Source organism: Mastigoproctus giganteus, chromosome 4, assembly GCF_048544385.1.
Source record: "Mastigoproctus giganteus isolate SK-2022 chromosome 4, ASM4854438v1, whole genome shotgun sequence".
Classification (NCBI taxonomy): Eukaryota; Metazoa; Arthropoda; class Arachnida; order Uropygi; family Thelyphonidae; genus Mastigoproctus; species Mastigoproctus giganteus.
In genome coordinates this window covers 210,117,168-210,142,166 of record NC_143578.1, presented here as the reverse complement: position 1 = coordinate 210,142,166, position 24,999 = coordinate 210,117,168, and the positions used below count along the sequence as shown (strand labels likewise).

The window sequence follows — 24,999 nt, the reverse complement described above, 5'->3', positions numbered from 1 at the left end:
TGTTCAAAAAGTCTGCTGTTTACAGTTACCCAATATCAAGCTTTTCAGAAGAATATTGCATTGATATTCATTGAAAACCTATTTTGTTTTTTCCATTCCACGTGGTATAAGAGTGCCTTAATATATATAATGTATTTTTATCTAATAGATATTTTCATTTTCCAGACTGTATGACCTTACTGTTTGCACATCCTAAATCATACCAGTCTGGTTGGAACATACTTGATAATCCATAGTGATCACCTCCCAGTAATAGTCACGTTGGCAGGAAAGTCCATGTCATGGTAAATTGTAAAAACTTCAACAAGCTGGCAATCTTGTGCGATCATCCATCCCCAAATTTTAAAGGTAATATCAGTAACAAAAGCATGTTACTGAAGTAATTATTCAATCTTCAAGCTGCTAAATAAACAGTTTATGAAGCTTCTGCTCATTTTGCCTCATTCTGCTCATTAAGCCTGGAACCAGTTTCATAGACATTGAACAAGTGAAACTCTCAAATTTAGAAGACAAACTATAGCAAAGCATGCTATTAAGAAAGTGACAAAACATTCCTGGATTAAGTTTATTTTTTCTATAAATTGAACAACCACTCTTCAAACTTGGACTATAAAATGAATGATGATACTGAAACAGTATCTCCCAATTTTTCATGACCATGGAACTGAAATCACAAATCTGGTTGAATGAGCAGAAATTTTGGGAGAGAAATGTTTCCCAAAATTTCAGCAGCAACTCATATTTGTCAGAATTCCTAGAACTTAATGCTGCTTTATATCCACTCCAGGATATTGTGTTGTTCTTGTAGCCATAGTAAAGAAAAATATAACAAACCATTCAGTATAAACAAATAAGATGTATTTTCCCAAATTAAACCAAGTGCAGAAAGTCTGGATGAAATGTTCTTACATCACCACCAGAATGAATTGAAAAACCTGTTCATACTATATGACCATATTTTCTAAGCACTACTTGGATAAATGGCATTACTCATACACACTACCCTTCACAAAACCTGGTAAGATCACAAGTGAGCCTAACAAATATGTACCCATAGTACTTCCCAGTTGACTAAGAAAGATATTGGATAAAATAACAGACATATTGTGGAATATTGAATCAGTAGCTGGTTCACAGTCAGTTTGTTTGGGCACATTAGCCTCCTCAGTGGACAACTTTGTAAGAGCAGAAACAGAGATTAGGGATGCCTAAGATTTAATCAGATGGTTCATTTTTTTTTTTTTTTTTTTTTTTTTATTATTTAAAAAAAAAGTGCACAGTGTACAATATAACAGTGCTACCCCCACCCTTCAAGACATGTAAAATGCTGGTCTGTGAAGATACAGATTTTCATGTAGAACTTTACAGATATGAAACGAGTAGTTGCTTCTAGTCTTGAGACCTGTTGTAACAGTAAACTAGGACAAATGCTGAATCACATCAGGATATTGATGTATTTAATCCTGTCTTTCAGAAAATTATGTCAATATTCTAATGTGATTTAGCACTTGTTTTTATTTACTAAATTTACTGTATACCAGGCCTTGAGGATAGAAGCAGTTGCTTATTTGATATCAAGTTTTCTAAGTTTTCCAAGACATTTGACATTTCTGCTTACTTTATGGTCAAGAACTTTCCAGGCAAAAGTGCAAACTTCAGATAACCTTTCTCAAAAATCTACAAACACGAGAACCTCCATCCACTGCCCCAACTAAGACAATGGTCATAGAATAGCAGTAAAGCCAACTGCAAAATTGCCCAATTTTTATCTTAGATATGGGCCTAACTGTCAAAGAACAAATCAGAGTTATAGAATAATTATGACAAGTTTGAATATTCTTAAGCACTAATTGGCAACATCAAGGAGAGCTGGTAGATACCCCCTGCTAATCTATGCAAAATAGTAATCAGACCAAAAATAGATGTGCACCACTTTTACATTATGCTGTATGGTTTTTTAAAAGCATGCTTGTAAGAAATGAAATATTCATTTCATTATTTTGCTCTGTGTTACAGCAGCAGCAGCAGCCTTTTATACCTTATCAGTACATGGTCTTATATGCAGGGGTAGATGAACCACCACTATTCGCTGGAAGAGAACTGACACTATACTGTATATAAATAAAGAGCCTAATCCAGCCGCACTGTCTGAACCAGACACTTCACATATATGATGAAAATGGAATCAGTTATTATGCCTCCGTAGCCAGGTGGGAAGGAGCAGCAGTGCGTAGCACATGCTTCTTGATTAGACCGGGGTTCGAGCCCGTCACCACCAAATACGGAGTATGCGGAAAGGTCAAGGAATGACCACCGCATATCCCGGAGCAATATGGCCTTAGTTGCTAATGCTCCTAAAAACCAAATAACAAACAAACATCAGTTATATGTTAACTATATGCACTTCATTCAACCACTTGTTATCAAACTTGAATACGTCCTCATGTCATATACAATCTCAATATGGATTATGTACATTCATATAGTTTAGCATTAAGGAATGACTGTAATGTTCCCTGTCATTCTCTTTTCACAACTGGAACAAATAAATTTACTATACAGCTATGTTCAATAGCTTCATTCTGCTCACCAAACATGTTTTGTTGGCCCTGTACCAATATACACAAATGATCAAAATTAGACAGTCATGAAGGAATGGCAGTAATCTTCTTGACCATCACTGTCATATAAATTGGAGAGAAATAATAGTGAATGTGAAAATCCCACGGGAATTTCACTGTTTAATGTATTGGGTAAAACCTGTGTGAGTGTAATTATGGTACTTAAGCTTTAGGGAAGTGAGCTAGCAATATTGTGTTATAAACTTGGGGAAGAAAAGATAGATTTTGGACCAATAGCAGATGGTGAGTTAAAGTTTGCAATCAAACAAATTACAGAAAAGTCAGATACTAAATGCAAAACTTGCATTTAGTATTTGTTGTTTGTGAAATAATATAGGTATCTAGAAATCTACTCTTTTAAATGAAATAAAAAGTTTATGTATAAAAATGTCATTAGATTGACGGAAGCATTGATAAAAGGTTCAATTTATAGTGAGGCACGGCCACACCGCATTGCTATCCTTTATATAATTTTTATAGGCTATTTAATAAAAGATTGTAAGTTACAATATTTTATTAAATGGTTATTAAATATTAAATATTTTACTAGCAGAGTTTAGTGTGAAGATGTAAAATTCAGATCCATATTGTATGCTGATGGCTTTTAATTAGTAACTTGCAAGATCTTCATGAAGTGGAATAATTAGATTAGGTTTTTGTGCAGCTAAATTAGTTGAAATAACTAAAGTTAGAAAAGTTTAGAAACATGTAAACTTTAGTGTAGACTAAATAATAAAAATTGGAATAAGGTGGTCATTTTGTCCATCTAGGTACATTGTTTAACGAAGGTAGAATGTTATACATGGAAATAAACAACAGAATAAATAAAGCAGGACTTACTGCTTTATAGGAAAACAAAATTAGATATAATATTGTTTTTAAACCTATGTTAACATATCTGAGAGCTGGGGCAAAAAAAAAAAAAAAAAAAAAAAAAAAAAATGCAGAAAAGATTTTTAAGATATTAATGGAACTGAGAGATGGAAGCAGTATCACGGTCATATCACAAGTGTGGATACAAGAAGAAATCTTGGGATAATAGATATCCACTCAAAAGTAAGTGTAGAAAACTTTAAAATGGTATGTAGAAGGGAAATTAGATGGTAGATTTTTGGATGATGATTATAATGATCATGTGAACAATGGCATAGTTCCCAATTCTTTCCCAGTCTCACATTGCCTTATTTCATGATTTCAGAGAAATTTGTAGTTTGAAATTTCTTTCCTGTTTTGTACCCACCCTCACTTGAGGCACAGAATCGTGATTGAGTTAAAAGCTAATTGGTATGTTGAGCTGTAGAAACTATAAAACTTACAAAAAAAACTTATTGAGTTAACAAAGTGTTTCTGCATTAAAAAACTTTTTTCCCTAATCATTCATTTTAATAGGTATGAGAATATAGAAGTAATCTTTTTTTTTTTTTTTTTTTAACCACTAGGTGTGTAGTGTGGACTGGTGACAACAGAGTATTTTTCTTTAATCCAAGTACAAGAACATCAGTTTGGGAAAGGCCAGAAGAATTAAAAGGTCGCACTGATGTTGATAAAATGGTGCAAACTCCGCCACAGCAAGCAGAGGAAAAAGGTAAAATTTTAAATGTAAAACAGTTATCTGAGAACTAATTTATAATAAGCACAGAAATAGAAATATTTTACCACCAGCATTTTGTGTTGAACAGTTGGAACCTTGAAATTTGATTTTTTTCTGTTATATTACTTATGGACATTATTATTAATACTTTGGTTATTTAAATCCTCCCCCCCCCCTTCTTTTTTTTTTTTTTTTTTTTAATTGTTCCATTTTCAGCATTTTTTAAAGCCAAAAATATTGGTAATGTTCTTATTTATACACTGAAATATGTATATAAATATATTTTAGTGCCATTTTAATGTTTCAGTAACACAATTACTAATTATGTTACTGAAAGACACTTCATTTTATCCTTTTTTTATTATTATTTATTTATTTATTTATTTATTTATTTATTTTAAATGAAAATCCCAAACATGAAAGATATTAGAGGCTGTCAAAAGCTGTAGTATTTAGTGCTGTGTGTGTGTGTGTGTGTGTGTGTGTGTGTGTGTGTGTGTGTGTGTGTGTGTGTGTGTTAAATGGTGAGAAGACAAGGTACTTGTTGATATTAGAATTGAATTTCTGAAAGTTGTAACTTTCAGGTAATACACGTGAAGGAAGGTTGTTCCCAAAAATAGAAGTTAAAGGGATAAATGAGGAAGAAGAAAAGTTGGTTCTGTGAATTTGAAGTTGGACAGTAAATGGATACTGACTGGTTGAGTCAGAATGGTTTGTAAGAGAGTGGAGGAATTGCAGATGTCAATTCAGAAGAACAGTGCCCATGGAAGTATCTATAGAAAAGGCATACTGCAGAAACAGAATGTCTGTGTGACAGAGTGGAGAGACTTTCTAAGAGATGGATCATTACTTAACCTGATTGCCATTCTTCTGAATGGAGTCTAGAAGGCTGAGAGAGGTTTTGGGTGCATCATTCTAGATGTGTGAACAATATTCCAGATTTGTACAGAGCAAGTAGTTTAGAAGAAAATAATGCAAAAGAGAAAGCACTGTTTTGTAGATGCAGAGAAAGTAATATTTGTGATGTGCTTATGCCAAGACAAAGTAGAAGTCAGGGTAATCCCTAATAGAGATAGATATATGATCATGTCTAGAGATCTGAGTGTCATTGAAAATAAGCATAGGAGTAGCACACTCGTTTTTAGGATTAGTATTAGTAATGGCCATATGGTGCAAGGAAGCCTAAGGCATATGCTGTGTACCAGCCAGAAAAAAAAAAAAAGAAAGAAAGGAAAAAAAAGTAAAATAATAATAGTCAAAAATTAATTTAAATAAATGATTAATAAATAATAAAAGAAAAGTCGTATGCTTTGCTGAAATCTAAATAAACAATATTGATATTATTCCCTGAATCCAGCTCATGAGTGACCCTGTCAAAATAGCTAACTAGATTTGTTAAATATGATTTTCCCTTTACAAACCCATGCTGCATCTCTTTCAGAATTCCATTTCCATCTAAATGATCCTGAATTCTACCCACATAAACAGCTTCATTTTCTTGAATCATCATCAGCCATTTTCAATCCACTGCAGGATGAAGGTCTCTCCAGCAACTTTCCAGCTCCTCCTGTTTTGAGCACTGACCATCCATTTACTACCAGATATAAGGAATGCCGAACTGGAATTTGGGGAGTACAGTGTGTACAGAAAGGATAGACAGGATAGGAAGGGAGGAGGTGTTATGCTGTTAATAAAGAAAAACAAAATCAAAAGAAGTGCATCCAGTTGATATAGATGAACAGTGCACTGTTGAGTCAGTTTGGTGTGATATAAGCACTGCGAAAGCAAAAATAAGAGTAGGAGTGTGTTATAGGCCTAATGAGTACAATGAACAATCGTACAGAGAAATAGAGTGGGCTAGTAAATCGGAATGTCTTATAATGGGGGATTTTAACTTCCCAGATATTGACTGGAACTTGTGGGTTGGGCACTCACACACTAGTCAGACTTTTGTGGATTTATTGGATGATTGTTTTCTGCAGCACATGTTCGAGAGGCAGCCAGAGAAAGTAATACTCTTGATCTGGTTATCAGCAGTGATCATTCATGTATTAGGAATTTGCAGATAAAAGAACCACTAGGTGCCAGTGATCACAGTGTACTGACATGGGATTTACTTAAAGATTTAATTACCATTAGGGGTAAAGGAAAGGGTTTTTGCTTCCGTAAAGGCGAGTACAGTGGTCTCCGACAGTTTTTAAATTCTGTACAGTGGGATCAACTGACGATGTTGCCAACAGTAAATTCTAAGTGGGAAGCATTCAAGGAATTAATCGTGGAAGCTACTAAAAGTTTCATACCTATTAAGAAATATTGTTCAAGGTTTAGGCCTAAATGGTTGTCAAATGAACTAATGAGACTCGTAACAGAGAAGAAAAATGCATGGGATGCATATAAATTATCAAGTGACTCAGAAGCCTATGGCAGATATAAGTTAATCTGTAATCAGGTCACAAAGGAGGTTCGGCAGGCGAAGGCAGATTATGAGAAATCCTTCGCAAAAGATGCTAAGAAAAACAGCAAGGATTTCTTTACTTATATAAACTCTAAAAGGAAGGGGATGAATCTGATTGGTCCACTTTACATCGATGGTTCAACTGTTGATGATCCTGCTCAGATAGCAAACAAACTGAATGAGTATTTTGCACCTACATTCACACGTGAGGAATTATTAAGGTTTGAAAATGGCAGAAGGTTATCAAATTGTAGCAAGATACTTAATGATTTTGTAATGACTGAGAGCAAAGTGGAAGAGAAATTGTTGAAGTTAAACGTAAGAAAAGCACCTGGGGTGGATGGGATCTATCCAGTTATATTAAAGGAGGCGGCAAAGCAACTAAGCAAACCCTTAGCCATAATTATGAGAGCATCCTTGGACTCAGGGGAGGTTCACACGGACTGGAGATGTGCAAATGTATCCCCAATTCACAAAGGGGGGATCGAAGGGTGACACGAGTACTTACAGACCAGTTAGTTTAACTTCTGTTCCGGGTAAAATAATGGAGTCGCTGGTTAAAGATGCATTGCAGGATCATCTAGACAAGACTGCAGCAATAATTCAGACACAGCATGGGTTTGTTAGGGGAAAGTCTTGTCTGACAAATTTGATAGGATATTATGATGTGGTTACAAAGGAACTGGATGCGAAAAATAATTTTGATATCATATATTTGGATTTCAGGAAACTTTTGACACTGTTGCGCATGGAAGACTATTGTACAAATTGGAGCAGAATGGTATTAAGGGTAAGTTGCTACAATGGATAAAAGGATGGTTAAGTGCGAGAAGACAGAGGGTGGTAATTAATGGGTGCTGCCCTTCTTGGACTAATGTTATTAGTGGAGTCCCACAGGGTTCGGTGTTAGGTCCACTGTTGTTTTGTTTATTTATCAATGATATTGATGAAGGTATATCAGGCTTAATGTCGAAGTTTGCAGATGATACAAAGGTTGGCAGCGTTGTTAATGACAGTAATGGCAGTGTGCTACTGCAACAGGATCTAGATAATTTGGGCAGATGGGCTAAGAAGTGGCAACTGAAGTTTAACCTTGACAAATGCAAAGTACTGCATATGGGTAGAAGTAACCCCAGAGAAACGTACCAACTGTGTGGTACTACACTTAAGGTGGTAGAAAATGAAAAAGACCCGGGAGTAATTGTGCAGGCAGATATGAAGTTTTCTGAGCAATGCAGACAGGCTGCCAGGGCAAGTCATGGGGTTTTGTCAATGATATATAGGAATTTTGCTAGCAGGGAAAAGGAGGTGATTATCCCTCTGTATAAGGCAATGGTCAGGCCACGCCTTGAGTACTGCGTACAGGTCTGGAGGCCTCATTTTAGGAAGGATGTAGATTTACTTGAGCATGTACAGAGAAGGGCAACATGATTGATGAGGGGAATGAAGGGATCCCCTTACCAAGAGAGGCTTAAGTTCTGCAAATTGCAGTGGCTGGAGACTAGGCACCTGCGCGGTGATCTGATTGAGGTGTATAAGGCCTTGAATGGGTTGAGCATGCTGAATTCTGATAGGATCCTTCTACTTGTTCAGATTACGAACCTAAGGGGGCATAAATTCAAATTAAGAAAAGACAGATGTAGAATAGATGTGCGGAAATTTGCCTTTAGCCAGCTGGTGGTTAATTGCTGGAACAAACTTCCATCTGTCGTTGTGGAAGTTGATAGGTTGAATAAATTTAAGGAGGAACTGGACAGGCATTTGGAGGGAATGGTGTGATTTTTTTTTTTTTTTTTTTTGGCTGATGCTGCATAAGCTCATACATTTGCTTTCTTGCATCACATGCCACTACTACTACTACTACTACCCACAAACTCATGAATTTCATCTATCCATCTCCGCCATTGTTTTCCAGGTTTTCTTCTAGCTCCTCTTGGGTACAATTCTGTTATTTTCTTAGTCCATCTGTCATCATGTCTTCGAGCTATGTGTCCTGCCCAAGACCATTTTAGTTCTTTAGTTTAGATAAGAATGTCCTTTACTTGAGTTTGCTGCCTAATCTATGTGTTTCTCTTCTTATCTAGCAGTCTGATTCCCAATATATTTCGTTCCATTCTTCGCTGTGTAGTTTTCAGCTTCTCTTCCATTCTTTTGGTGAGTGCTCAAGTTTCACTTCAATAAGTCATGGTGGGGAGTATACATTGGTTCATTATTTTACATTTCAGACAAACTGGGATATTGCTCTTCAGTATGTGACTATATTTCGTGAATGCTATCCATCCAAAATTTATTCTTCTCTTGACATCCAGCCATTTATCATTATTGCACCTAATAACTTGTCCCAGATAAGTATATGACTCCACCTTTTCAATTACTGCTCCTTCAATCATTATTTCCCTTTCTGTGGCATACTTGTTCATGTAGGTTTTTAGCCATATTCATCTTTAGTCCAAAATCCTCTGCTAACTGTGCATAACTGATGAATATCCACCACTAATTCTTTAAATGCTAATCTCCAGGTAATTCTCAAATAGGACAAAAAGTTAACTGATAATTTAATCCTTCTAACCCTCACTCCTGTCTTATATCTCTCTTGAGAGGTAGTGGGAAATTAATAGGAAGAGGAAGTTAAACTGGTCAGTTTAACTTCAGTAGTAGGGAAAATCATGGAGACAATGATCAAGGGTACAATTCAGGATCATTTAGATAGAAATGGAATTCTGACAGAGATGCAGCATGGGTTTGTAAAGGGAAAATCTTGTTTAACAAATCTAGTTAGCTATTTTGACAGGGTCGCTCATGAGCTGGATTTATGAAATAATTTCAACATGGTTTATGTAGATTGCAGCAAAGCATTTGACTCAGTCCCACACGACATGTTGTCCCAATTAAGCGAAGAAAACCTTGGCTATTTTCTCGACTAGGTTCTGTTCTTAAGATTTGTCCGAAATAAATGGATGCCCCGATTAACTGGTGGCCCAAATAACCGGAATCCACTGTATTAGAGATATCGAGAGCAATTGCTTGAGTTTCACCAGATTTTTCCATTGAATTTGTCTGAAGATGAATAAGATAAGCCAGTATATCACCAGTGGATTGACACTGATGGAATTCATATTAATAATAATTGGTCAGGTGGAAGATTTTGAGATAGTTCGTTGGTTAATGGGTTTTTTGATTACTTTGGAAAAATTGAGGTAATTTGAGTGGGATGATAATTTTAAAAGGCTGAGATCGTTCACCAGTTTTTAGAAACTGGATGAATATGTGCAAATTTCCTGCAGAAGGAAAAATGCCAGTGAAATAAGGAAGTGTGAAAAGGTGACATGGAACCGGAGTATATGTTTTGAGCACAAGGGGAGAAATGCCACAGTGACTTGGAGCTTTAATGCCATCACGATTGTTCAAATGCTTCTGACATCCTTTTGATGTAAGACCACTGGAGGCATTAAGTGGAGTTTAATGAGAATAACAGCAGGTGGTTTACTAAGGTTGTCAATACAAGAGTTAGAAGAAAAGTAGGATGCTAGAAAGTTGTCTTTATCTTTCTGAGGAGGCAATAGAACAATCATGTTTTAACAGAGGTGGTTGTAGAGATGGGCAAAAGATGCAGCCAGTAGCTTTGACAAGAGACCAGAATGTTTGGCAACTGTTGGCACAAGAAGTAAGTTTTCTGTTCCTAGCCCATTCAAAACCTAGTTTGGATTGATTAATAACTGGTTTAAAATTGTTTCCAGCTTTAGTGTAGGCACTGAAAATTTGGACGCAAGAATTTCAGAAGTAGGGGCCATAAATTCAAATAGAAGGTTTATTTATACAAGGTTAAATTCAATTAGAAGGAGGTTTAGACTAGATTGTAGGAAGTTTTCTTTTAGCCAATGAGACTAAAAGAAAACTTCCTGCAAAAAAAGACCCTTAAACATCATCCATACTTTTGCTGCTGCAGCAAAAGCCTGTGGCTTCCTTGCACTGTATGACTAATAACAATAATAATTAAAAAGCAATGAATACCATTGGATTATAGGCAAGAGCATCACAGGCAGCTGCAGATTATATATCAATGGCCGTTAATATGAATAGTGGTAAAACAAATACTGTGCTGTATTCGTTAATGCCAGTTCTTCAAAAAGATAGTCAAAATTTTCATGTGTGAAAAATAGCCACTGTACTCTTACCGATACTGTAATATGCATATATTGCATAAACTTTTTTTTTTTTTTTGTCCCTTGCCATGTAAATTGTAATATTTGCTTTTGTGCAAGTGAAATCTGAAATTAAAAGTAAACTTGTGTAACTACATTGAGTGGATTAGCCTTGTTCTTAAACTCAATGGATACAATGAATGATTAGAGTATAGGTATTATAAATATAAACATGTAACTACTCCCATGGAATCTGCTAAGAAATCAGAAAAGAAAAATAGCCAAAAAAGTTGAGAAATACAATCCGAATTGTGTTATTTGAAAAACATTTGTGCTAAACTGCATTAATTTAAAGTATCAGTATCTTGAAATTAGAATGCTGAATGCCAGTGGATTAAATGTTCTGAGGATCACTCACACAGTGACTATTTCAGTACGCCAACAAACATTAATTTGATTAAGAGATTAATAATGAGATAGGGGATGGATTTTTGTTTCAAGTGGACTCTGTCCATCTGTAAAGATGGACAGAGATCTTTACAGATGGACTGACTTTACAGATGGACTTTGCGCTGACCTAATTGTTTGTAGGTCAGTGCAAAGTAAACAACTAACAAGTGATGGTGACAAAGTAGATTATTTATAACTGTGTTTGCAAAGGCTTGATTTTCTGAGCAATAAACAAAATTTGTCGCCTTTATTCATTCTTTTTGATATATATTCAGTTGAAATATTTTTGATTTGTTCATGTTATCACTGATCAAAATAATGTATCGCTGTAATTGTTAAAAACTTTAGATCATTTTATAAAACTTCAAAAAATCATTTTGATCAGTCCTTATGAATATAATCTCAAAAAAGGTTACATTAATGTAATTCAATTATTATAGGTGAAAAGGCAGAAGATGATAAGGAACCAGCTGCAAAAAAAATAAAGTAAGTATTTCATTTATTATTACCCAATGGCTTTTACTAATTTAATTTGTTATTATCCTCCCCAGAAACATTTTTTTAATAAGAAATTTATTCCATTTGGAGGATTGTTTTAATTTTCTTCAAAGTGGCAATAATGCCAGGATGCACAATGTCCCAAGATTGTGCTTTTATATCCAGCACACATCATCAGTTATGGCAGCATTTCTGTCACTGAAGCTTACAAAAAATGTGTCGTACAGATAATTCTTTGAGCTTTCGGAGTATATTACATTCTCCTTAGATTTCGGTAAAGCTTTTGGCATAGTTCTCATGAATGATTGTTGTATGAATTGAGCAGTGTGGTTTTGGGGGTAAGTTACTACCACGATTACTAAGTTATTATAGCTAAAGTTAGAACGTAGTTATATTTGGGCAGGTCTCTTCATGGACTAATGTTATGAGTGGGATAACCCAGGGCTCAGTGCTGGGCTCCATATGTTTCTAATATTTGTTAATGATATTGTTGTAAATATTTCAAGTTTAATGTCAACTTTTTAATGCTACAAAGGTGGGCAGAATGTTTTTTCAGAATGGTTGGATTTTCAGCCAATCCAGCTATTTGGATTGGCTAAAAAGCTGCAATTGAGTTATGACATTATTAAATGTGAGGTACTGCATTTAGGTAGTAGTAATTTCCAGATAACATATTTTTGGGTAGCACAAAACTCCAGGTAGTTGATAGGAAAAAAGACCTAGGGGTAACTGTAAACTCCAATCCAGCATGAAGTTCTTTAACAGTTTTCTTAACTCAGAGGATACAAAGACTAGAGTACAGGTATTATAAATATAAACATGTAACTACTCCCATGGAATCTGCTAAGAAACCAGAAAAGAAAAATAGCCAACAAGTTGAGAAATACAATCTGAACCGTGTACTTTGAAAAACGTTTGTGCTTAATCTTAATGAAATCCAGGAACTTTTTTACCTGCAGGACAAAGAGGTGATTATCTTGTACAAAGTAGTGGTTAGGTTATGTTTTGAACGTTGTATATAGGTTTGTAAACCTCGTTTTATGAAAGATGTGGAATTATTTGTAAAAAGAAAGTTCAGAGCACAAATGGATAGTTTTACTAAGAAAGACTTTTATTCTAAAAATTGCATCTTCATATTTAGATCCATCTGATGGAAACAGATTGATCTAAATATGAAGAAGAGGTTGAATGAAGTCCAGCTGATAATGCTCTAGATACATTATATTGAACAACAGACAGATTCAACAATCTGTGGTTTATTTAAAAAAAAAAAAAAAAAGTGCCAGGACTAAGCTGTAGAATGTGCATTAAGTGAAAATATTCTTAAGGTATGTATGTATATTTTTATGGTTCCCTGCTTTAACTAACTTTTTTGATTAAATGACAAACTACCAGTCCCATTCACCTCAGATATTAGGTCTACTGCTGTACAAGTGTTTCATGGTAAAAAAATCATCCACCATTTTCAAACGTCTGGTGGTGTTTTCTCCTAACCTTTTCTCTTCAAATGAATCAGAACCTCTTTATAATATGCTTGGCTTACTGTCTGATTATTCCGAACATATTAATAAATAATGACACACTGAATATCAAATAGAACAACTTTTTTTTGCATTTGACCAAAACTGTCTTTTGGGCTGGGATGAGTATGATTTCCAGTGGAAAGACTGGGGGGGGGGGGAGGAATACACACATACATATACACAGCTAGGTCGCGATTAATGCGACTAATGAATCCCATGAAGTAGTCGCATTATTTGAATTCGCACTATTCGAAGTTATAATTATGTGTAAATACAGTAATTGGTTCCAGCTCGATGGAAATAGGCAATGAAAAATTTTAAACATAAGTTTTTATGTTTATTAACGAAATATTATAGTAAAGGATAAAAAGAATATACTTGTAATTTAAATTTATTATTAACAAAGTCATATAGTACTGTAATTATAGAAAGCAAAATAAAAACAAAAAAATTCTAAATATCATTCCTAAAGGTAAGCTTACACTGACGAAAACAATTTATTGTCTTTTGAAATATTTTAGTAGCGTGGACTGAACTGTTTTCTCCTTTAAATCTTCGTACATATGTTGGTAGATGCAGAGTGTTTTATCCACATCTCGGTGAATTTGCATGCTTCGATCGAGGTTAGTGTCAGCATCCATAATTTTTTTGCTTCACAACTTCTACAGCTTGAAAAATATCTTCGAATTCCTTGAGAGTGAACCCTTCACTTTCACATTATCTCGTTCTTCGGCATCATTGTCGGCTTCTTCAAATGCTCTTTGTTGATCTAAAAGTAGGAGATCATCCTGAGTCAATTCTTCCAAGTGTGAATTGAGCAGTTCCCGAACATCGCCATTTTCTAGTTCATCAAATCCAAGTTCTCTTCCAATATTTGTTATTTCTTCTATAACAGTTTCTTCGAAACCACCACTATTTGCACAATGAGACAAAATGCACTTCTACACTCCACACATGTTGTTTGCAGTTATTTGTTGCCAAGCATGCTCAATATTTTCTATTGCATGTCTGATGTTATAATTTTTCCAGAACTCTGTTAAGGAAATTGCATCGTCTCCTGTAGTTTCAGCAATTGCCTGTTCAAATGTTTTTCTTATGTAGTAGGCCTTAAATGTTGCGATGGTCCCTTGATTCATGGGCAGCAACAAAGAATGTTGTGTTTGGCAGCAAAAAAATGATTTTTACATTTTCACCCAATGAACTGAGTGTAGTTGGATGACCTGGAGCATTATCCAAAATTAGTAGAACTTTAAATGTGATGTTGCTTTCCTTGCAATATTTTTCAACAGCTGGACAAAAATAGCTTGAAAACCAGTCAGTGAACACAGCTTGGGTCACCCATGCTTTCTTGTTTGATCGCCAAATAACTGGAAGTGATCTATAGTTGTAGCCTTTTAGAGTGCGAGGATTTGGAGACCGATAAACAAGCATCGGTTTCAATTTAAAATCACCTTGAGCATTGCCTCCCAATAAAAGTGTTAGGTGATCTTTAAACATTTTACCGATAAACAAGCATCTCTGGGTACGACCAGGCTGCCATGCACGGAAATTGAACTTGGCCTGTTATAACGTACGATCACTCATCGGTGAAGACAGGATATTAGAGCTGGAAAAGGAATTAGAAAATGTAAATTGGAATATCATCGGTTTGGCTGAAACAAGAAGAAGAAATGAATCACTTATCAGTTTATCAAGTGGAAATCTGCTGTACACCAATGGAAACAGTGAAAGGAGTGAAGGTGGAGTTGGGTTTCTGGTCCATAAAGATTTTAAAAACAACATTTTGGAATTTAAAAGTACATCACCAAGGGTGTCAAGACTAATACTCAAGATTTCTAAGAGGTACAAGCTAAAGATTATAATGATTTATGCACCAACATCGAGCCATGATGATGAAGAGGTTGAAGAAATGTACACTGAAATTGAGTCTTCTAGATGAGCAGAAAACCCACTACACTATTATTATGGGGGATTTCAATGCTAAGGTTGGAAAAAGGCAAAACAGCGCAGAAAGAGGAACTATAGGAAATTTTGGAATTGGTGAAAGAAATAAAAGAGGTGAAAGACTTGTGGAATTTGCAGAATCTCAAGGAATGTCAGTAATGAACACTTTTTTCAAGAAAAGGGTGAACAGAAAGTGGACATGGAAGAGTCCAAATGGATTAACAACTAATGAAATCGACTTCATCCTCACTAACAGAAGATATATTGTGAATGATGTTACCGTCCTGAATAAGGTAAATGTTGGAAGTGATCATAGAATGGTAAGATGTACACTTGATATAGATGTAGGAAAGGAAAGGAAAAAACTGACTCGAGTAAATAATACAAAGGTCTTTGAGATAACAGAGGAGGAAAAAAAGCAGTATGTACTGGAACTTAAGAACAAGTTTGAGCTTCTGCAGACTGCTCAGGACCAAGATATCGACGAGGAATATTACAACTTTCTGAAAGTGATAAAGCCCAAGAAACCTATAGGGAAACAGAAATCCAAAGAAGAAAAAATTAGTCAAGAAACACTTGTCATGATGAACCAAAGACGACAAATGAAGAGCAAGAAAAACACTGACAGGGAGAAAATTGAGTATACTGAGTTATGCAAAGCCATTAGAAAGAGACTCAGAGAGGACATAAGAAGATTTAACACAAGAAAAGTAGAACAAGCATTAAGGGAAAACAAAGGATTGAAATCAGCAGCCATGAGCAGTAATACAGAAAGACAAATGATACTGAAACTGAAGAATAGCGATGGTGTACTTATAAACAGCAGAGAAGGCATAATTCAAATAGCAGAAGACTACTATAGAGAATTATACAAGGAGCGAGGGAATGATACCAGCAGTGGGGAAGATGGATTGCAAAGTAGCAACACATACGACATACCCGATATTCTTCCTGATGAGGTAGAACATGCATTGAAGAAAATGAAGAATCAGAAAGCCCCGGGGGAAGATGAAGTTACTGTAGAGTTGTTAAAATTGGGAGGAAGAGACATAACACAAAAACTGGCAAGGCTCTTCACAAAGTGCATTAGAAAAGGTGTGATGCCTAAGCAGTGGAATAATGCAATCATAGTTTTGCTGCATAAGAAAGGAGATAAATCAGAAATTGGAAATTATAGACCAATTAGCTTGTTATCCCATATCTACAAGTTGTTCACAAGGGTCATTACTAACAGATTAGAAAGAATACTTGACCGAAAGAGCAAGCTGGCTTTAGGACAGGATTCTCAACTATGGATCACCTTCACGTAATATCACAGCTAATGGAGAAAGCAAATGAATATAAAACACCATTATGCCTGGCATTTGTGGATTATGAAAAGGCATTTGACTCCATATAGCATAAGGCAATGTTTTGGGCACTGGAAAGACAAGGCATAGATACTCCATATATTATGATTTTGAAGAAAATATATGAGAGTGCTACATCCTTTATTAGACTAGACAAAGACAGTAGGAAATTTAAAATCGAGAAAGGAGTTCGACAAGGAGACACAATATCTCCGAAGCTGTTTACTGCTGCCCTTGAGGAAGCTTTCAGAAGATTAGACTGGTCGCAGAAAGGAGTCAATGTGAACGGAGAGTACCTAAACCATTTACGATTTGCAGATGACATTGTAGTCATAAGCCACGATCCCAAAGAATTAGAGGAAAATCTTAATCAGTTATGTACAGTTAGTAAGGATTTTGGACTAAAGATGAATATGGCTAAAACAAAAGTAATGATGAACAGGTATGCCACGGAAAGGGAAATAATGATTGAAGGAGCAGTAATTGAAAAGGTGGAGTCATATACTTATCTGGGACAAGTTATTAGCTGTAATAATGATAAATGGCTGGAAGTCAAGAGAAGAATAAATTTTGGATGGATAGCATTCACGAAATATAGTCACATACTGAAGAGCAATATCCCAGTTTGTCTGAAACGTAAAATAATGAATCAATGTATACTCCCCACCATGACTTATGGAAGTGAAACTTGGGCACTCACCAAAAGAATGGAAGAGAAGCTAAGAACTACACAGCGAAGAATGGAACGAATTATATTGGGAATTAAACTGTTAGATAAGAAGAGAAACACATGGATTAGGCAGCAAACTCAAGTAAAGGACATTCTTATCAAAACTAAAGAACTAAAATGGTCTTGGGCAGGACACATAGCTAGAAGACATGATGACAGATGGACTAAGAAAATAACAGAATGGTACCCAAGAGGAGCTAGAAGAAAACCTGGAAGACAAAGGCGGAGATGGATAGATGAAATTCATGAGTTTTTGAGTAGTAAATGGATGGCCAGTGCTCAAAACAGAAGGAATTGGAAAGTTGCTGGAGAGGCCTTCATCCTGCAGTGGATTGAAAATGGCTGATGATGATGATGATGATAAACATTTTAAATCCAGGTTGAGATTTTTTCTTTCTTAGAAATGTAAGTTCTGGAAGGCATCATTTTCCAGAATAAACTGGTTTCATCCACGTTAAATATTTGTTGATCACTGTATCCACCATCTTCAGGTTTTTTTTTTTTTATATGGATATTTAGATGCTGTATCCTCATCTGCATTGGCCACCTCACTGGTAACTTTATAATGTTATGCAGCTGAACTCTATTTTTAAATCGATCAAACCAACCATCACTTGCACTAAACGTTTCTTCTACTTCTTTATTTTTTTTCTTTCACTCTCTTAAACAAATTTAAAGCTTTTGTCTGAATAGCTGCTCTGCTAAGGGAAATGTGTTTTTGATTGCAATACTCAATCTAAAAGACGCCCCATTTCTATCATAGTAATAATTCTCTTCCTTGTAGATGTTTGCAAACCACAAAAGGCTGATGCAACTTTAGATTTTTCTTTTATTTCCTCCATGTGTTTTATAATATTCCGTACCATAGATTCAGGTATTCCGACATCTCGTCCTATTTTAGAGTTGCTATGACCGCGTTCGTGTCGTTCAATCACATCAATTTTTTGCTCTAATCTAATAATGAGCTTCTTCTTTTTTGCGCTCGTAGTGTTTTTATCTGAAGGAATCTTCCTTTTGCCCATTTTGTTAAGGGCACTTCTTAAAATTATTAAAACAAATCACAAAAACTTAACGTATATTACGACAGGCAGTAGCACATGCATACGCGAAGATAAACAAATGTGGCAGTGTCTAATGCGAGACTAATCGTCTAATACGAGGCTAGTGCAGCTAGCCTCGCCTTAACCGAATTTTGGTTCGCATTAAATGCAACCTGGTAAAAAAATGTAATACAATTCGCACTAAATCAAATATCACATTATTCAAACTCACATTAATCGCAACCTAGCTGTGTGTGTGTGTGTATATATATATATATACACTGGTGTTCAAAGAAAGTGCATCACCTAGGAATTTCACATTTCTAACCATTTTTCATGATGGTATGTTACATTAATGACTAGCATCTCAAATAGAAATGTAAACAAAAGATATTTATTAATAGTTAAGGCAAAGCTAAGTAATATTTGACCTGTAACTACTCCCACTCAAAATATTACAAAATGAGCATTTGCAACAGTTTTGTTAAACACGACAATTATGGTTAAAATGTTATCAGAAGCCCTCAGTTTGCTTCAGTTTATTTTAAATGGAAACAAAATGAAAAGCTCACCAGGTGCAAACTAATATTTAGTTGAACCCCCCTGGCCCTGATGACAGCAGCACACTGTCGAGGCATTGACAAGATCGATTTCTGAAGATAATCAACTGATAGTTCGTGGTTCCAAACACAAATTATGGATCCCTGAAATTCACAAAGGGTCTTTGATTTCTTTCTGGCAACTGCAGATTCCACACAATGCCAACAGTTCTCTATAGGATTCAGGTCCGGGCTGTTTCCTGGCCAGCTAAGAGTTGTAATTGACGTTTCTTCCAACCATTTTTTCACCTGTAACAAATGTAAACATGTTACCGTTGAACCTCTAATGCAAAAATGAAGCTAAAGTAACTATAGAAGTGCCTACTTACACTTTTTGCTCGATGATAAGGAGCAGAGTCATCCTGAAAGATGCAGTCACTTGGCAGGTTGAAATGGTCTCTAATGGTTGGCAGCAATTTGCCTTCCAATATAGCCAGGTAACCGTTGGCATTTACAGAACCTTTTATAAACTGCAGGTGACCTACTCCGCGATATGAAATGCACCCTCATATCATTTGGCTGGTAGCGAATTTCACTGTAGACACCATACAGTCTGGATGGTATTCTTCACCACGTGTATGGCGAATTGTTTATCTCCCATCAGAGACATGCAGGTTGAATTTCTTCTCATCCAAGAAAATAACTGGCTTCCACTGCTCAGTAGTCTATTTGACATGGTCCTTACACCAAATTAATCGGGCCTTTTTCATTTTTTGTGTGAGGAGGGGCTTCTTCTTAGGATGATGGGCTAGAAGTCCATTTCTGAAGAGGTGTCTTCTGACTTGCTACCACTCCTGCATGTTCTTCCCATTCTCTTTTCAGCTCAGATGAAGAAGCTTTACGGTTTTTAAGGCATAAGCGCTTCAAAACGCTATCCTGTTTTGGCACAGAGACTCGTTTGCACCTGGTTCCTTTTTTCTTATCAGCAGAACCAGTTTGGAAAGAAATCTACTCACTGTCGACCGATTACAAGACACTCTATAAGCAATATGATGAGAAGAACATCCTTCCTCGCATAAAGCAACAATAGAACTCTTTCTTCGTGGCGTCAACTGCATGTAACTCGCCATCCTGACACAAGCAATGATTATATAACAAAGTAAAAGCTGGTGCAATATTACGTCATCACCCATGCATGTCAATCTTATCTGATGCAATCTGTAAGAAATATTGCCATATACTTACGTTATTCAGACGACAATTACAATTTTAAGGACTGATGCACTTACTTTGAACACTGGTGTATATATATATATTTCTTTTTTTTCTCCCTCCATTTTGAGATTGTACCTGTACACCATGTTTCTTCATCAATAACAGTGCGATTTGATAATGTTAGGAACATTTCTGCCCTTTATAGCTCTTCACACAGTTCTTGAGGTTTGGTCATCATTCAACAATCTTTAAACAAATTTTGCTGATGCTTGACATATGCCAAGGTTTTTGATAAAAATTGCCTGGTATCAACCAAAGAAGATTCCTGCTTCGTTTGTAGTTTTTTTTGGATGTTTAATCGCCAATCAGAACAAATATTTTTGTGCATTATTCTACTAGCCATTTCACCATTCCTTGAAATTCAGGGTTGACCTGACTGTTGGTTATCTTTGACAGATTCTTGATCATTTTGGAAATTATTTATCTGCTGATAAATGGGAGTTAGTTTGATCCGGTAATGTGGTGATTTCTTCCCTAGAGTTATTCATCTTTTTTTTCTACATCCACCACTTTTATTTTTTTTAAATAAAGCCCCAGAACTTTTTGATCAGACCCTGTAGTTTCTGCCTTTTAGTCTTTCAGTCTGCTAAATTATTGACATATGCCTAAGAACTAAATTGTAGATCTCTAAAAAAAAAATATTACTTTATAACTATTAAATAAATGCCATTATCAGCGTTATTGTTATTTTTATTTTTTTGAAGTGGAACTTAATACACATATTGACTTTTAATCTTCAAGTTTTTTTTGTTTGTTTGTTTATGTTTTACTAAATCGCAAGTTATTTAAGTATAAATTATCCTGCTATATTGCTAGAAGAAAGGAAAAGAACGTTTTGAATAATGATGGTTAGCACAAAAGTGAAGTGATTGTTGTAATTTGCGATAGTAGTGGTGACAAATTTTTATGGAATTGGAGAGAACCCCTCTTTCAACATGCCTTAGTTGTTCCTTATTGAAAAACAAAGATATAACAGGTGATCTACAAATTAGAACTAAAGAGAAGAAGGCTATTGCTAATGACATTAAGAGTAAGAGATCTGCAGATTTACTCAACAAGTACAGGTCATTGTTGAAAAAAAGTCACGTCTTAGGGTTAATATGAAAGTCTCTGCAATTCTGTCCAGACACGATAGGAGGGAGTATATGATGGGAGCCTTGTTGATCAATTCAGCCCTGGAGAGATTGTGCAAGACTCAAGGGGTAGAATTTTTTTTCAGCCTGGTCTGTGCTTGTTGACAGAAGAGACTGCTTCTACAGGGATGAGGTACATTTAAATAGAAAGGGTGCAAGAATATTTGCTGATGCTATCGAGGCAGTGTTAGGTGGGTTGGAAAACTGCTAGCTTGGTGGCGGGGGGGGGGGGGAGATACACGGACTAAAAGGTTGATAGTGGCCACAGGCCACTCTCAACCTTTTAGTCCGTGTATCCCCCCCCGCCCCGCCACCAAGCCTTTATGCCAACCGCCCCAGATGTGGGAACAGTATTCCATGGTAGGGGATTTGCGATTTGTACAAAGTTTATAACCTGGTGTCCTCACAAGTGAACCTTGGGAGGACACCAGGATTAGTGGAGAAGTTAGAAGAGAGAGAGAGAGAGCCATCTACCCTCAGCCCCAGTGAGCGATCAGAGAGAAAACTGGATAACCAATTTCAAAAAGCAGTTGGCAAACCATAAGATGGAAGCTTGTTTAGAAGACCTTTATGCCAAACACGATCAAAAGCTTTTGAGATTCAAGAGCAACTGCTTGTGTTTCATCGAACCTTTCCATTGAATTAGTCCATAAATGGGTAACATAAGCCAGAATATCATCAGTGGATCGACACTGACAGAATCCACACTGGTGATTGTTGATCAGGCGGCAGGTTTCTAGGTAGTTTGAGTTGCCAATTAATTGATTTTTCCATTACTTTAGAAAGAGTAGAAGTAATTGCAATGGGACGAAAATTAGATGGGAGGGATTTGTCACCCTTTTTAGGAACTGGCTGGATATCAGCAAATTTCTAAGCAGAAGATAAAACACCTCTGGAATAAGAAAGTGAAAAAAGATGGCAAAGAACAGGAGTAAGTTCAGGAGCACAGATTTTGAGAACAAGTGGAGAAATGCAATCAGGACCTGGAGCTTTCTGAGCATCAGGTTTCGTCAAAATCCCTCTGACATCCTTTTGACCGAAGACCACAGGAGTGGGAATGGTGGGAGGTGTTTTACCAAGATCATTAATATATGAGTATGAAGAAAGAGGGGATGCTAGCAGGTCAGCTTTATCCTTGGCTGAAGTGACAACAGAACTGTCTGGTTTTGACAGAGGTGGGAGCAGAGATGGGCAAAAGTTGCGGCCAATAGCTTTGGCAAGAGACCAGAATGCTCGGCTACCATTACAGCAAGAAGCAAGTTTTCTACTCTTAGCTTGTTCAAAATCTAGTTTGGACTGATTAATAACTGCTTTACAATTGTTGCAAGCTTTGGTGTAGGCAGAAAATGAAACTGAAGAATTAGAAACAAGCCAATTACGATATGCAACGTTCTTCTCTTGAACAGCCTTAGCACATTTATTGGAAAACCAAGGTTTAGATAAAGGACGAGATTTTAAAGTGGAGTGTGGAATAATTTCACTGACACGATCTGAGCAAACATCAAGTTTTGAAACAGTAATCCGACCAAGGAAAAGAAGAAAAGAAATATTGCAGGTCATTCTATTTTGCATCCTTGTAATGCCAAACAACACGATGTTGGGAATAACCATGAGATAAAGGCTCAATTGGAGAAGAGACAATCACCAAGTTGTGATCTGAGGTGCCTAAAGGACAACTCACTTTGACCGTGTACTTAGAAGAGTTGTTTGTGAGAAAAATATCAACCGCGTTGGCTGTATGGTTAGGATTGTCCGTTATTCTGGTAAGTAAATGAACAATCTGTGCGAGTTCATTAGTAATTGCAAAAGCTTCAGCATCTCGACCAGCTAGATCGGTGTGACTAGAAAACGGAAGCCAGCTGGAGTTGTGAACATTAAAATCAACAAGGAAAATTACCTCGCTGTTAGGAAAGTTGGACTGGAGTTGCAAAGAGAGGAAATAAAAGAGCTCCAAGTGATTAGTGTAGTTGGTAGAGACAACAGATAAATTTGACAAAATGAAGTAGAGATATTTTAAGACAAAGAAGATCGAAAAGAGGAGAATCCAAATAAACAAGTCTCTGGCAGGGAATATAGGAGTGGACATATGCACAAGTACCACATTTGAGGGGAAAAGAATTTTACAGCTAATAATTTGGGCAACTGAGAGGAGCAGTACTTGAATCAACTGATAACTGAGATTCTGTCAAAAAAAAGTATATGAAGTTTGGGAAGACTGCAAGTGGAAGTGGACATCGTTGAGATTATAACTGAGACCACGTATATTTGTGAAATTAACTAGGTAGTGTTTGGGAGGTTGAGATCTTTTCGCAGATTACCTTACTGTGTTAGTTTGACAATTCATGGTGTATAGATATATTTCGAATAGCCAATGTTTCTAATATTTAGATCTCCAGTTCTGCTTGGTTTATTGTATTAAATACAATCAGTACTGCTATAAGGCACATTTGCACAATGCGAATTTGCCCAAACGCAACTGATATATTAGGGAACAATGTGAGCATAACTCGATTTTCACATTGGCTCCTGCACAATTTCGTCTGCGAGTAACACCAAGTGAACGCAAAACGTGGCACCAAGTTGAACTTAGCGAACCCCGGAGCAATACACACAAGTTTACGAAGTTTAAAAAATGCAAATTTAAAATGTGTGAGAGCTATTTCCCATTTACTGTACTTGTATGCATTATGGCCACAGAAGCTGATGTGCCAACAACTAACAAAGAACAACAAACAACTGTACTTGTATTGGTTGGGGAGACACTGTTGTCATTTGCTGTATCCACAAGATAACAGGTGATATTGTAGGCTGACTCGTTTTCAGGAGCTCACGGCGACTCCGTAGCCAGGTGGGAAGGAGCAGCAGTGCATAGCACATGCTTCTCGATTAGACCGGGGTTCGAGCCCGTCACCACCAAATATAGAGGATGCGGAAAGGTCAGGGAATGACCACCGCATATCCCGGAGCAGTATGGCCTTAGTTGCTAATTCTCCTAAAAACCAAACAACACACACACACACACACACACACACACACACACACACACACACACACACACACACACACACACACACACACACACACACACAGGAGCTCACATTTTTCTGTTCACACAGAAATTTCTTGAGGCATGAGCAGAGGAGCACATCTTTAAAGGTCATTACCATAAAACAATAAAAACAATTTACAGTTCCCAGTTTATTGGGCTTTCCTGTTAGTGCAGTGTAATTATAAACAGGTAGTAAACTCAATCTTACTGCATTTGTGATAATACCAATAGCCTGAATTCTGTGGGTTTTTACATTATTATGGTGAAATGTGTTTCCCCTTCCATGACATCTTCAGTCATATAAAAAACAAATTTTCAGAATCTTTACTTCATTCCTAGTTTTTAAGCTTCGTAAACTTGTGTAATTTGTGTGTCCTTATTGATTGCACATCTTTTTTACTGTTTTAAATTTTATAATCCAAAAAAAATAAAATAAATAAAAAGAATGTCAATGAACAGAAACATCAATCAAGCAAATCATATCAAAACTGACCCTGCAGTTGTACTATCGCACCGATTCCATTTTATGACTGTTTGTCCGTATATCCTGAAAGAAATTACTCTGGCCATACATTTTTCCAACACTCAGTTAATGTTGACGGTTGGTTTTTACTTTGAGCGATAAAGCTCTGATACAGTCCACAATTGAAAAATGTTTCC

At 36.2% G+C, this 24,999-nt stretch overlaps 1 protein-coding gene across 4 annotated transcripts in view; it reads left to right on the top strand.

Annotated features, from left to right (window-relative positions):
* LOC150087366 (transcription elongation regulator 1) overlaps positions 1–24,999 on the top strand; it is a 329,370-nt gene that overhangs the window by 137,169 nt on the left and 167,202 nt on the right. For all 4 annotated transcript variants that reach the window (XM_090371153.1, XM_090371154.1, XM_090371156.1 and 1 more), the window contains 2 exons: positions 4,061–4,206; positions 11,700–11,745. In XM_090371153.1, the coding sequence (XP_090227279.1) occupies positions 4,061–4,206; positions 11,700–11,745 (192 nt within the window). The remainder of the gene's footprint in view (positions 1–4,060; positions 4,207–11,699; positions 11,746–24,999) is intronic.